The sequence below is a fragment of the Lepisosteus oculatus genome, chromosome 15, assembly GCF_040954835.1.
Source record: "Lepisosteus oculatus isolate fLepOcu1 chromosome 15, fLepOcu1.hap2, whole genome shotgun sequence".
Classification (NCBI taxonomy): Eukaryota; Metazoa; Chordata; class Actinopteri; order Semionotiformes; family Lepisosteidae; genus Lepisosteus; species Lepisosteus oculatus.
This window is the reverse complement of record NC_090710.1, coordinates 7,720,877-7,734,675: the sequence shown is the minus strand read 5'-3', so window position 1 is coordinate 7,734,675 and position 13,799 is coordinate 7,720,877. Positions and strand designations below refer to the sequence as shown.

Sequence of the window (13,799 nt, the reverse complement as noted above, 5' to 3'; positions counted from 1 at the left end):
GTTAACTTTCCATAGAATTAAAATCTCCAACAATAACTATATTTTCCTTTACCGTACTTTCCTTATTTTTGTATATACAGAAAATTTATAATAAGGATGTCTTAACTTAGAGGTCTTTAGCATACTCCTAACACTCCTTACTTCTTTGCTCTTTGGATATTTTCTTGAAAGTCTTACCCATATTACAATTTAGTTACTGACAGTATAAACAGTACAAAATGTAATAAAAAACTGAAGTCTCCCGTTCTTATGGTATCTTTTTTTTTGCTTTTCAGATTACATTATGTAATAAAGTATCATTATGAGTTTTTAAATTAGATGGAACATTCCAATTACTCTTGTTGAGTTCTTATTCTTTAGTCAAATGTTTGAAGCTGAACACAATTCATATTTCAAACTCTTAATCAAGCCATCTGTATTGTACGAATAATTATATTTGATGTTTTATCAAAAGGCCTGCCTTAACCTATGTCAGCTCTCACTACAATCAAATTTTGAATGTTAACTGAACATTTGCAGTAATTTTAGATAGATATACAGTGGTGTGAAAAAGTGTTTGCCTCCTTCCTGATTTCTTATTTTTTTGCATGTTTGTCACATTGAAATGTTTCAGATCATCAAACAAATTAAATATTAGACAAAGATAACACAAGTACACAAAATGCAGTTTTTAAATGAAGGCTTTTATTATTAAGGGAAAAACAAATCCAAACCTACATGGCCCTGTGTGAAAAAGTGATTGCCCCCTAAACCTAATAACTGGTTGGGTCACCCTTAGCAGCAACAACTGCAATCAAGCGTTTGCGATAACTGGCAATGAGTCTTTTACAGTGCTTTGGAGGAATTTTGGCCCACTCATCTTTGCAGAATTGTTGTAATTCAGCCACATTGGAGGGTTTTCAAGCCTTAACCGCTTTTTTAAGGTCATGCCACAACATCTCAATCGGATTCAAGTCAGGACTTGGACTAGGCCACTCCAAAGTCTTCATTTTTTTTTTCTTAAGCCATTCAGAGGTGGACTTGCTGGTGTGTTTTGGATCATTGTCCTGCTGCAGAATCCAAGTGCGCTTCAGCTTGAGGTCACGAACAGATGGCTTGACATTCTCCTTCAGGATTTTTTGGTAGACAGCAGAATTCATGGTCCCATTTACCACAGCAAGTCTTCCAAGTCCTGAAGCAGCAAAACAGCCCCAGACCATCACACTACCACCACCATATTTTACTGTTGGTATGATGTTCCTTTTCTGAAATGCTGTGTTACTTTTACGCCAGAAGTAATGGGAAACACGCCTTCCAAAAAGTTCAACTTTTGTCTCGTCAGTCCACAGAGTCACTCCTGGGAAGGTTCACCACTGTTCCATGTTTTCGCCATTTGTGGATAATGGCTCTCACTGTTGTTCGCTGGAGTCCCAAAGCTTTAGAAATGGCTTTATAACTTTTTCCAGACTGATAAATCTCAATTACTCTGTTTCTCATTTGTTCTTGAATTTCTTTGGATCGCAGCATGATGTCTAGCTTTTGAGGATCTTTTGGTCTACTTCACTTTGTCAGGCAGGTCCTATTTAAGTGATTTCGTGATTGAGAACAGGTGTGGCAGTAATCAGGCCTGGGTGTGGCTAGAGATATTGAACTCAGCTTTCCAAAGATGTGATAAACCACAGTTGATTTATGTTTTAACAGGGGGGGGGGGGGCAATCACTTTTTCACACAGGGCCATTTAGGTTTGGATTTTTTTTCCCTTAATAATAAAAACCTTAATTTAAAAACTGCATTTTGTGTTTACTTGTGTTATCTTTGTCTAATATTTCAATTTGTTTGATGATCTGAAACATTTCAGTGTGACAAACATGCAAAAAAATAAGAAATCAGGAAGGGGGCAAACACTTTTTCACACCACTGTATTTCCCTGATATAGACATGACATTGCTCTAGAAAAATCCAAATGTTACAGAAGAAAACATTATTAAGGTAGCTTTTTATTTCTTTGGGTAAATATTTTAATTCAGCTATATTTTCAAGTGTACATTTTCTTAGTGGTTTCACTATACTTAAGTTTAAGGTTAAGCTTAAGGACTTCATTTCTCTTAGATGTTTATTGATTTTATATCAATGTTGCAAATTTGTTTTAAGAAGGATAAGAAATACAATTTAAATTATATCTTAGTCTAGACTTTAAATATTTTAGTATAGTTCATTGGATTTGGATTTTTATATACAGTATGCAACACATTTTAGCGAAGTTAAAGGGAAAGCTGGTGATGTGACACACTCTGCATTATTTATAAACAATAAAACTTCTCTTTAATACTCTTCAGGGTGAATTTAGTATAAATCACAGTCAAATGAGACAGTCTTCCTGAAATATGTCAGTGATACTAGTGAGCATGTCATCAGCACATCCTCACAATCATTTTTCAATGGACAGGATGATTTGCTTCCAATGGAATCTCCATCTAAGAAATAGTCCCATGAGAAAGCAACTGACTTTCATGTGAAGGGTTATAAATCAGATTTATAAAGCAGAACTAAGAAACAGAGTTTTCTTATTTGTGGTTTAAATGAATACATGTATACTATTTGTTTGTGAAAATTATGTTGGAAAGTACACACAATGTAGACAGTAACCTGAAAGAAAAAGAATTGAATCCAGGCTATAATAATTAGTAAATATGCTACACTTTGTGTTACCCATTTCATGCTTTCCAAATACAGTATGAGATACAATAAGACAAAACTTAGAAAATAGTGCTGTTCACCATATATGTTAAAATTATAAACTTGGCAGTGGTTAGAATAATCTGTAGACCTGGTAATAAAAAAGCAGTACAATAGCACAATAACAGAGTACCACTCTCAGACCTCATATATCCTCAAATGGTTTATTTTTTGTTTATGCAGCAGGCAAAACACAGAAAGCCCTGGTTGTCATTTTCTTGTAACAGTTCAGAAACATCAGCGTAAGCCATCACTCATATTTCACCAATCCAGTGAGAGGCATGAGGCATTCAAAGCAGAAAAAGGGATTTGATTTTACACAATGCTTTGCAGCAAGTGTTAAAACCTTATAGAAGATAAACTATGATTAACCGAAAAACAGTTTTGTTCAAGAATAATCAAGATTTATCAGTTAAAATATTGCTGTCTTTTCTCATTATTTCTGCATTGTAAGCTATATACTGTACTGTATTACTGTGTGCTTTAGTTGTCCCTAGATAAGATGTCTGCTAATAGCCCTACATGGACTGTTCTCATGACCTCTCTAATTTTACCCCTGGTTCACCCTTTCTCGCTGTTTCACTCTTTAAAACTGGGGAGCCCTGTGTTCTCTTTTTCCCTCCTCTGGGTCTGCAGGATGTCTGCTATTTTCCTTCCTAGCTTTACGTGCTTCATGACTAGCACTCCCCACTGCAATGAAAAGGGCATTCAAATGTACTAAAGATAACAACAAAACCATTTTTAACTGTTTGGAACTGTTTTTGAAGCTGCATTAAAAATCATGTACAAAACACAAACAATTATCTACTGATAGTATGAACTACAAAATAATAAAAATGAAGAATAGGGAGATTATTGGATAGGTGCCTACGGAGGGTAGAGAAGGGAACCATTAAAAAATAAACATTCTTTTGGGTTTATATATATATTTATATTTTAAAACTTTAATGTTAAAAGTGAAATTGAGTTTAAGCAAAAATACATTTTGTTTACTTTTTTTAAACAGTATTCTATTATATACTATTAGAATACTATATGTGTCCCTATCATTTTTGTGTTATAGAAAAGTGGGCTATTGCATAACTGACTGATGGTAGTGTAACCTGAAGAAGGTTTATATTAGTTTAATCACAATAAGCTATGCAGCAGCACAGATGGAACAGGCCTTGAAACTCCAGACCGATGGATTGTGGGATTAAATCCCAGGTGGTATACTGTTGTTGTACCCTTGAGCAAAGTACTTCACTTGAATTGTTCCAGTAAATGTCCAGCTGTATAAATGGTTCTCTAGGTTGTATTTGTAAATTATTTTGTAAATTGACTTACCTCTAAAATAAAAGAATAAACAAACAATTATATTGTTGGATATTGTTTTACGTAATTGCATATTCCTGTTAACTTGTGCTATCAAAATGAAACATTGTTACATATTTTATTGCACTTGTTATGACACAGATTTGGTAATATTAATGGACTTTGACAGACCACTGCATGGTAAAAAAATACAACTATTTAGTAACTAGAATAACTAAAACAACCCAAAAAGCCCTCTATATTTCAAATATGTTACCACTTCACCAACTGAATTGAATTGGTTCCTAAACTGAAGTTTAGTAAAGACAGATTGTACAAACCCAGAATTCAATTAAGACATGACACCTGGGTTAACATCCCTGCTTCATACCTGCTTTGTATAATATTAACATTGGTTTGTTGGCTTTATTGCTTTTTTTCAAAGAGTTTAAAAAGAGCAAAGAGAATATTCCCAGACTAAGGTATTTGATACAACTAGAGTTTAGAAGTCTAAAACAGAGAAATCTTTGTTGGGCTTTCATTCAGGAACTAAAAATAAACCAAGAAGTTAATACTAGAAACAACTAGAAATGTATTCTCAACCCAAATTTACTATATCCCAGCAGCAGAGCTGAGCTGTTCCAATGCAAAACATCAGTACATCAGTAGGGCTTATACAAACACAGACAGCAGCACCTGTTGGACAACGTTCATGCTAGTCAGCATTAAATGAAAGGGTTAAGGATGCCCTGACTCAGTTCTCTTTTTCTGCAGGTTAGTTACTTCAGCAACAATAAAAATATGTTAACAAACCAAATACGTTTCTTAAAATAAGTATGGCAATTATAGAAGTAGTACAATATGATTCCTGAAAACCGGTGAACTGTTATTACAGTAAGTGGATGATAGTCCTGGTCAATTGGATAGCTGCTCCCAGTAAAAACAATGAATGATGATGCCAATAGTTTATGGAAAAACCTTAAACCATACATTTTTAAAAACGGGACAATGAGCTGACCCTGAGTTAGGAACAATGTATTGTTTTGCATACTGTATATCATGTACCGATTTAACGTATTTCAGGATTTTTTTTTCACTTCAATATCTTTCAAAGTATAATAATAATGTCGTTAGAATATTTCTACAGAACGAAATAACTCGATTTTCCAGTGATAGTAAAAGTTCAATATGTTAAAATATGATTTATTTTGAAAATATACGCAACTGTTATAAAACATTCAGTTTGTTGAGCTTTTTTTCATAATATTAAAAAATGTATTTTTAGTGTCTCAAGGTTTCATTTTTCATTTTTGCATTTTTTTGCACATTCTATACTGCAGATCGTAGTAGCTGGTTTTGAAAAGAACATCTCGGTTTACGGGCGTGTAGCAGCGAAGATTAGTCTGATGGTGCAGATTCCAGTCCGTGTTTTGGTCTGAGCACTGACTCTCTCCCTCAGTAATGCGCGGCGTGTATGTGTTTCTCTGTTTCTCGCTTCCTCTCATAGACTGTAATACAGAATCTCAGTATGTATGAGAGAAGTTGTCTGAACATAACATAGTGCTGCTTCACGAACCGGATTTATGTAGCTGAACTTGGCACAAAGCGTTCATTTTCAACGGAGAGTGCAGCACCCTTTGCTGCTTTGATTGCAAAGTAAAAGTCTGATTTGTGATTGATAAAGATTTTTAAAAAGCTGCAGTGGAAGAATATTGGAAACCACGGAGCGCGTGTTAAATACAAACGGGATTGTGGTGTCGTTTTGGTTTCTTTAACTGGGGTCTGCTAAGGAACGGATTTTTCACAAGACTGTACAATGTTTAGAATAGAAGCCGTTTTTTGCACTTTCTCAGTGCTGTCACTTGCAGTTGGAGCTGATCTTAAAGCACGGAGCTGCAGCGAGGTCAGGCAGGCGTACACTGCTAAAGGCTTTAGCCTTGTCAATGTCCCTCATCAGGAAATATCAGGTAAGGATGAGAATTATGCTTAAGTCAACTTGTCACTTACACTTACATAATCAGTTAATTATCTGTTATTGAATACAACGAGTGGGAATGGAAAAACAATAATTGTCAATATAAAAAGGGGCTTTACGTTTAGCCGGTAGTTACAGGTACTGAATGAACAAATTAAGTTAAAACGCGAAAACAAACCGAACACTAAATAAAACAAGCATGTATAGTTAAGAAAATTTAACTAACACAGTATTCTTTCCATAAAACTGAAGTAATTTAATTTTTTGCACATATAAATCTACCTATTTCAAATTAACATATAGTAAATGCACGTGGCTCTACTTGTTAAAACAATGGTGTATTATCTTTAGAAACTTTAAAAATTGTATTTTAAGAGCACGTCATTAGACCAGATCTGGGGATAAATACTTTACTTAATAATGTCACTTTATGGTTTGAAGTGCATATTTTAATTATTAATGCTGTGCAGACTGTGTAGATAATCAGCTCCTAACATTGCCAGCGTTCACGCTATTGTAGGTTGCTGTGTAATTATTAAGATTATAAGATATCCGATGGTAGATGGAATGATATATATATATATTTCTCCATAACTCCATTATTAGCTTTTAATTAACTTAGATCCGAGAAAGCAAGTGTTGACGCACTCGGAATCAGGGTAGTCAATCGTGGATTGGTCCGTGATTGAAACTATTGATACCAAGCTCAATTGGTAAATGGTGCAACTTGTTACCTTGAGTAGCTACGTTGAGATATCAGAGTACCATTGCTACAAAATTATACTCAGCCGCAATCCTCATTAACAATTTCCCCTATTAGTAATTTCCTAATCGCTTAGCTTTCTAGCTGAACTGAAGTTTATGCACTTCATTCTTCAGTTGAAGTCGGGAATTCTGTGATTTACAGTATTAAGTTGGAAAGAGAGCTGGAGGTATTGCTGAGAGAAAAAGCAACATCGCTGGAGCTATTTTTGACAGGGAAATCAACTTCTTAAATATTTCTATTAGCAAACTAAGCGCCGCAAAGCGCGAACAAATAAAAAGTAACGGTTTTCTTAGAAATGCTGTTCGTAAACCAAGCGTCTTTGATATACTGTACCTCGTTGAAAAGACTTCACAGATGGTTGCACAACTTTGGCAATTGGAATAGTCTGACATTTTACAGAAAAGGCCAATGAAACCTACAGATCAGTGTAGCAGGCGGTGTTTAAGCTGATCTTTTATTACGATAATTTCAAGCCTGTATTGCATTTATACTTTCACTCAAGGCGTTCATAAAAGGTCAGTTTCATCTTAAAGGAAAAGTCTTGTAAATGACACATTTTATTGCATGTAATCAACAATAAAAAAAACGACTTTCTGAGCAACTCAAGAATTGTTTTCTGCAATTTTACCTCTGTGACTGGGGTATCTGTTAATTTACTAAAAAGTGAACAGTTTTTGGGAACATTTGGCCCACAAGAAGGATGGATATGACGGAAAATTTAAATTATATTGACAAGCTGCATTAAATTACATATGGTTCCATAAGTGTAGTTTTGTAAGGCACGTCGAGGGAAGTTTGATTGTTTTATTTTTAATTGAGTGTAATTTATAAATGCCATGCATGAAGTCCAATTTAATAAAGGAAAGATTATTTGGAAAAAAAAAACATAAACAAGCAAATAATGTCTGTCTTTAAGGCTCTTTGGTAACCTGTAGAGAATCCGGAAGTTCTTCTAATAAAATAATACAAATACAGTATGCGCTGAAACAGTACGCAGGGGACTTAAACTTTTGGCTCCCTGGAAGTTTTGAACCTGTTACTTGAAACCCATGCCAGATATGAATCCAGAATGAATGTTGTTGTACAGATTCTCAATTTGGTTTGACTCTTTTTTTTTCATACTGTAAGTACAAACTTTGTTTAATTCCCTTACAGCATCCATACAGTAATCATATTTTTTATCATATGGTAAATTATTAAAGACCACCTTATGTCCAGTAGGTGGCTCTTCTGTGTAATATCAGGCAACGTAAAGTATTGAAGATTACTAACCTTTTACAGTTGAATTACACAGCCTGGAGCATGGCCTCTTATAACTCATGAAATATAACTACTGTCTAATACCACTTAATACATATAGCACATTGACGATAGGGTTTCAGTGAATAATATATTTTTCATTAAATTATATATATATACATTAACATTCATTGAATTTTATTTATGACCCAATTAGAAAAACAGATGATATATATCAGTTCATGTTTTACTTGTCATTTAGAGGAACTATACGTGTCCTTTCATAATGATATTATAAAAGAAATAGAATTGAAAAAATCAATTTTATAATAAGCGGTGTTTCATGCAATTACTGAGTGTGGTTTGCTTCAGTAGTATTGCTGTGTAGTGTCGTCTAGCTTTGCTAAAGGGAGTGCTGAGTGCTGACAGCAGTTAGCATTCCTGGCACTCTGACTGCAACAGATGATATTTACATTTGGATGCCTATTCCTCTTGAACAGTACGAATGTACAGTATGAATGCTGGAACTCAGACTCATTTACAGAATATGTGAATTTAATTGAGAAATAAGCTGCTGATTATTGTTAGAGCTTGCACATTTTACTGTAGTTCACTCATACATTTTTGCTTCTCAGTAGAAAGGTACTGTACTGTATACAGTACGCTGCCTGGTTTATGCTGAATTTTAACACATATCACTTAAGCACATGTGAAAATTATAATCAAGGTATATGAATATTAATAAAATAGGCATGATTTTTTAGAACATGTTTTTTCACATTATCTGTTTTCATATTATCAGAATTTAAAATGATCGGTGGACATTGTGCGTTTTTTGTTGGTTGTGGAATTCTGTCCATATAATAATTAACTGCATTTATGCAGTGATTTTTGTCTTCCTGAGTGACTTGATGCTGCATGCCTCCATTATCATCTCTTACACAGTATGTGGGGAGCCTTTTCTATTAGGATTTAATAAGGAAAACTAAGAGTTCGGGGAGCACAAGTCACGCTGACATATACTGTATGTTCTTGAACTATGAACTACCTATCTATGAACTAAAGTCAGCTTCTAGAATGTTACATTCTTTACAGATGTCCTATCTAAATGAATGATTCATTAAACAATTAAAGGAATTAATGCCAGATTATAATATACCATATATAGTACCATATATGATATATTATACTAATATATTAATGTATGTTACTATTTGTATTTCCATTGTCATTTTACTTATACATGATGTTATTACATGACTGTATTTGGATCAGGAGATATGGATATGTCAAGTTAAACCATTTAAAAAGGAAACAGGAAATTCTGGACCACTTTTAACTTAAACTATCCTTTTTATAAACAGTGTATTTTTAGTGGTTTCTGGAAGTTTGTTGGGAATGGCCTAAATCAGTGGGTACGTCTCTGGACATGTAGGATTCTGGGTTCATGTCCCTGCTAGAGGCAGTGCTGTTGCACAGGAAGGTGCTGTATCCACAGTGCTCCAGTTCACACAGCTGTATGAGCAGGGAACAGCATTGGCTGGGAGCATTGGCATCCCATCCAGTGAAGAGTCTTGCGTTCTCCAATCATTTGCAAAGATTTCTGTGCAATGGAAACCAGGATGTGTTCCGGCCCAATAAGGCTTTGGTTCAAATACAGTAATTACCTACAGCAACTTTTTTAATTACGATGCAACACATTATTGGTTTGTAAATCTCCTCTTTTGCTTGTTAATGAATGCAGTGAAACCCAGTTACATTCTAAATGATCAAACCACTTGGGGCATGGATAGTGTTGAGTTACTGCGATATCAGAAGTGAACTTAACTGGACTGTCATAAGTACAGAGTATTGTTTCTTAATTAAGATCACCAACAGGATGTTATTTCTCAGTCAAAATAATTTATTTTTGCAGAATTAAAAGAATTTGATATTTTTAAGTGGCTGTATAGACCTTACGTTTCACCTGAAGCTAATGTTGATGGCATCTGTGGTGTGATCCGTAGTGTACCCAAACACACAGAGTGGGGAGATTGTTCTCCAGTGATAAGAACTGCAATGTAATCAATTTAAACAGCATAGAGTTTACTATATTAAAAAGAAGAAAAATCGGTCATTTGTTGCATGTCATACTACCAGTGTCAAATAATGACCTTTCTATTAAAGATCCTTTATGCATAGCTTATTACAATCCCGTGAGATCTTTTATCTTGTCATTCTGCAGGTGCAGCTAGAAATTTGGAAAATGCATTTATTAGGTCCACCTGTTCATGGACTTCATGAGTACCTGATCTAGGCTCCCACTTCTGTGTTTTTCTCTTTGCATTTAATCACAGAAGGTAATGAAAAACAAAGCTTTTGATAACTTTAAATGCCACAGCTGTTTGAAAATACTTTGATCATTTTGCCGGCTAGATGTGTCTATAGGAAAGGTATTGAATGACATCCATTAGCATCATGCTATGTGATACTGAAATTCTTTTTTTTTTCATTTTTAAATGTTTTATTATTAAAAATTGACTGTCAAAAGTGGATGGTCAGGAAATCAAACAGTAAATTTAAAGGTTTTACTATTTTGTTGTTTATTTAAAAAGTAAACATTAATCTTTCTGATTTTAGGTGGGGAAGGACAAAAGCCACTATTCTTGAAACAGTTACAGGTACCATATAATTAAATGTCTGGCATTTCAAATGTGAGAAATAGTTAATATATTAAGTGTTTGAAAGAAGGTTAATCTTCACCATTTCATAGGTTTCCCTTTTTGTAATTGCCCTAATGAAGTTAGGAAGTTGATGCATCCAATAAAAGTGAATGTAAAGAAGAAATCAGTCTTGCAGAATAAGCTGCAAGTTAAAAGTATAGGGACCAACATGTGGTTGAGCAATGCGTCTTCACTGTTAAAAAAAGTGTGGGTAAACTAAGTGGACATAAAAAGGGATCCTTCATGTGAGAATGTACATATCATTTTTAGGGACAGATGCGAAAGGTTTTTGGGAATAATGAACATTTTTTGCAACTTTAACTTTGAAACAACTACTAAATCATTCATGAAGGGTCCACCTCTCATGAGTGAACAATTCACAGATAGAATTTAGTTTTGCTTTAACTGTCTGAACTGATAGAAACAATATCCATCCTCATCCATTTTGTTCAGAATTCTTTTTTCCCTTCTGTGCTTCTGTGGAATTCATCAGTAATATCCTAACTGGAAAGGAATCTCCAGTACTCCATCCCACAGTTTTTACAGCATTGTGAAACAGCTATGTACTGTTGGAGGAGATGTGAAGATAAAGCGGATGTAAGATGTGGATGTTTCTTTCACATAAGAATCTTTATTCTAGCCTCAGTGTTTGTTGCCATTTTTATTAAAACATGCATTTAATAATGCCTCATGCAAACCTAAACATTTCTTTTATCTTCTGAAATAATACAACAATGTATTCAATATATGCTCATATTTTTAATAGTTTGTCTTATTGGAACGGACTTATAAAATCAGCAGACAAAAGTGTACAGTACATATACTGTTTTATCCCTATCAACCCCCCTTATTTTGTAGTTGTAGCAAATGCTGATATCAGAAACCATAATCCTAAATCTAAAGTAGGGTATATAGGAAAAAAGTCCCTTCTACAATTTTAATGTAAGTTTCTCTCTAATTATGTATTTTCAGTAATTTTACAAATGATGTGTGATGTTCTCCTGTTATAAATTAGGCACTACTTGAATTTACTATGTAAGCCGTTTTCCATTTTTAAGAATAACTTAAGCCTGAGGTGGTGTTGTAAAGAGAACTGGAATCCTATGATTTATGTAGTCCAGACACCAAATAAGGACATAAAAAGCCCTCACAAATAGCCCGTCTTCTGGCAGTTACCATTGTAGAGGATTGTATTTTGTTCATTATTTGCATACCAGCTATACATCTAGAGCGAAACAGCTGACAATGGTGCCTTTTTGGTGCCAGTGGTAGTTATGGATTTTGATAAACATCAAGTAGCCTAAGGGAGTACAAAAGCATTAAAACTAAAACCATAGACTTGAAGTGAAACACTTTATGAACTTTATGAACAAACTTAATATATCATAGCTTAGTATAATGTATTTAGCTATCTTAAAATTGCATCATTCTTCTGAAGCACTGACTGCAGTGGGACAATGCAAAGGCACTTTGAGGAAATTGTCTACAATGATGAAAAATCTGCTGTGAAGACAACATCCCACAATGAAATATCACCCATGATTTTAGAAGATTATAAGCTTCTTCAAATAATGGGGACCATACTTAGAGATGATGGGTATACAATTTATGATTACTGCACGTTAACTTTTTCAAAACCATTTTAAGTAATTATTCAAATATATACATATTATACAGCTCATTCAAAGGTTAGGCCTTCTCTAATGGAAATTAGGCCTGTACTAGGTGGAAAATGCTTCAAAGTATATTAGTTTAGCTCTATGCTTACAATCTATTAATAAAAATTAAATACAAATGAAAAAAAACATTTCTTTATTTCCATCATTGTATAATTTGAGAACCTTGTAATATTAAATATGGTACCCCACACAAATGTGTGATGTATAAAAGCTGTTATTGGTTGTTTTGTGCTTGTTTGTTGCTCTTGTACTACTTGTGTCAAGTAGTAAAACTAATTTTAACATGCAAAGGCTGGGTTCTTGAGTGGTCATTTAAATGATGTGGTCTGACTGTGTTTATTTACTCTCATGCCACAATCCATTTTTACCTCAAAAGACTAACAGCTTGAAATAATTGTCAGCTGTTACAGATAAATAAAATTTGTAAAACAAAATCAGAACCAGCTTGTGGTGTTTTATGGAAGCTCCTTGCATTGTCCCTTGTTTGTAGCAGTAGTATTTAATGCTTACTTTTACTATAGGTCCTGAAAACTGAAATAGCTTGATAATGATATTATTTTTTCAGTATATGACCTTCTTGGATGGTTCTTGCATTAGTCATCTTAATGAAAAAGGGCTAGATTGCACTTGGCCACAGAGATTATTTGGGCAGCTGTGAGAACAGCAACTGTCCTAATATGTTAAGTTTATTTTGTTTCCATGTCTTGGGAAAGTAATTCTGAAAGACATTTAACATTTTGCTTAACCTTTAGCAATCATTCAATAAGATGTCTAGAACTATTCAGCTTGAAACACTCTGTACATTCTGTGAATTAGCCTTCGTTTATTTACTTTATATTTATATACTGTTTTTATATAACATTCAGGTAAAATAATCTTGAAATATTATTAAATAAACCAAGACATTTAAAGTTTATATATTAACAAAGGACAGCTTTATCAGTAAATATTATTTTTCTTGTAGGCTGTTGTTCTGATGTATGTATCATTTAATTAGTTTTAGTGCTTATACAGTATAATACAGTTGAAAATAGACGAATTTACATGGATATATTTGTTCTTATCAACAAAAAATGATATTTTTGTCCAGGTTATATATTTTGGCATGTTTGACAATATTTACTCATCTGAAAGTAATGTATTTATATGTAATGTTTTGTTGAATATAGAGCTTAACTTCATTAAAAGGCTTCCAAATATAACTACTGTATGAATGGATTTGTGCTTGGAGACATTAGGCAACATGATAGCATCTGAGGACCACGAAATAGGGTAGTTAAAAAGCACTGATAACGATCTCTATTTTTTGGACCCCTGGGATTTCATGATATGGTATCATTGTGAATGACAATGCTGTACACCATTCACTAAAAATCAGTGCTTTTAGCTCTCACATGAGAATATTATATTTTTCCACTCGTGGCGAATTC

At 33.8% G+C, this 13,799-nt stretch overlaps 1 protein-coding gene across 2 annotated transcripts in view; it reads left to right on the top strand.

The window, feature by feature from the left end:
• Nucleotides 1–5,470: 5,470 nt before the first annotated feature.
• Nucleotides 5,471–13,799, top strand: part of gpc6a (glypican 6a) — a 338,150-nt gene continuing 329,821 nt past the window's right edge. For both annotated transcript variants that reach the window (XM_006638995.3, XM_015363660.2), the window contains exon 1: nucleotides 5,471–5,975. In XM_006638995.3, coding sequence (XP_006639058.1) covers nucleotides 5,825–5,975 — 151 coding nt within the window. In that variant the 5' untranslated portion in view covers nucleotides 5,471–5,824. The remainder of the gene's footprint in view (nucleotides 5,976–13,799) is intronic.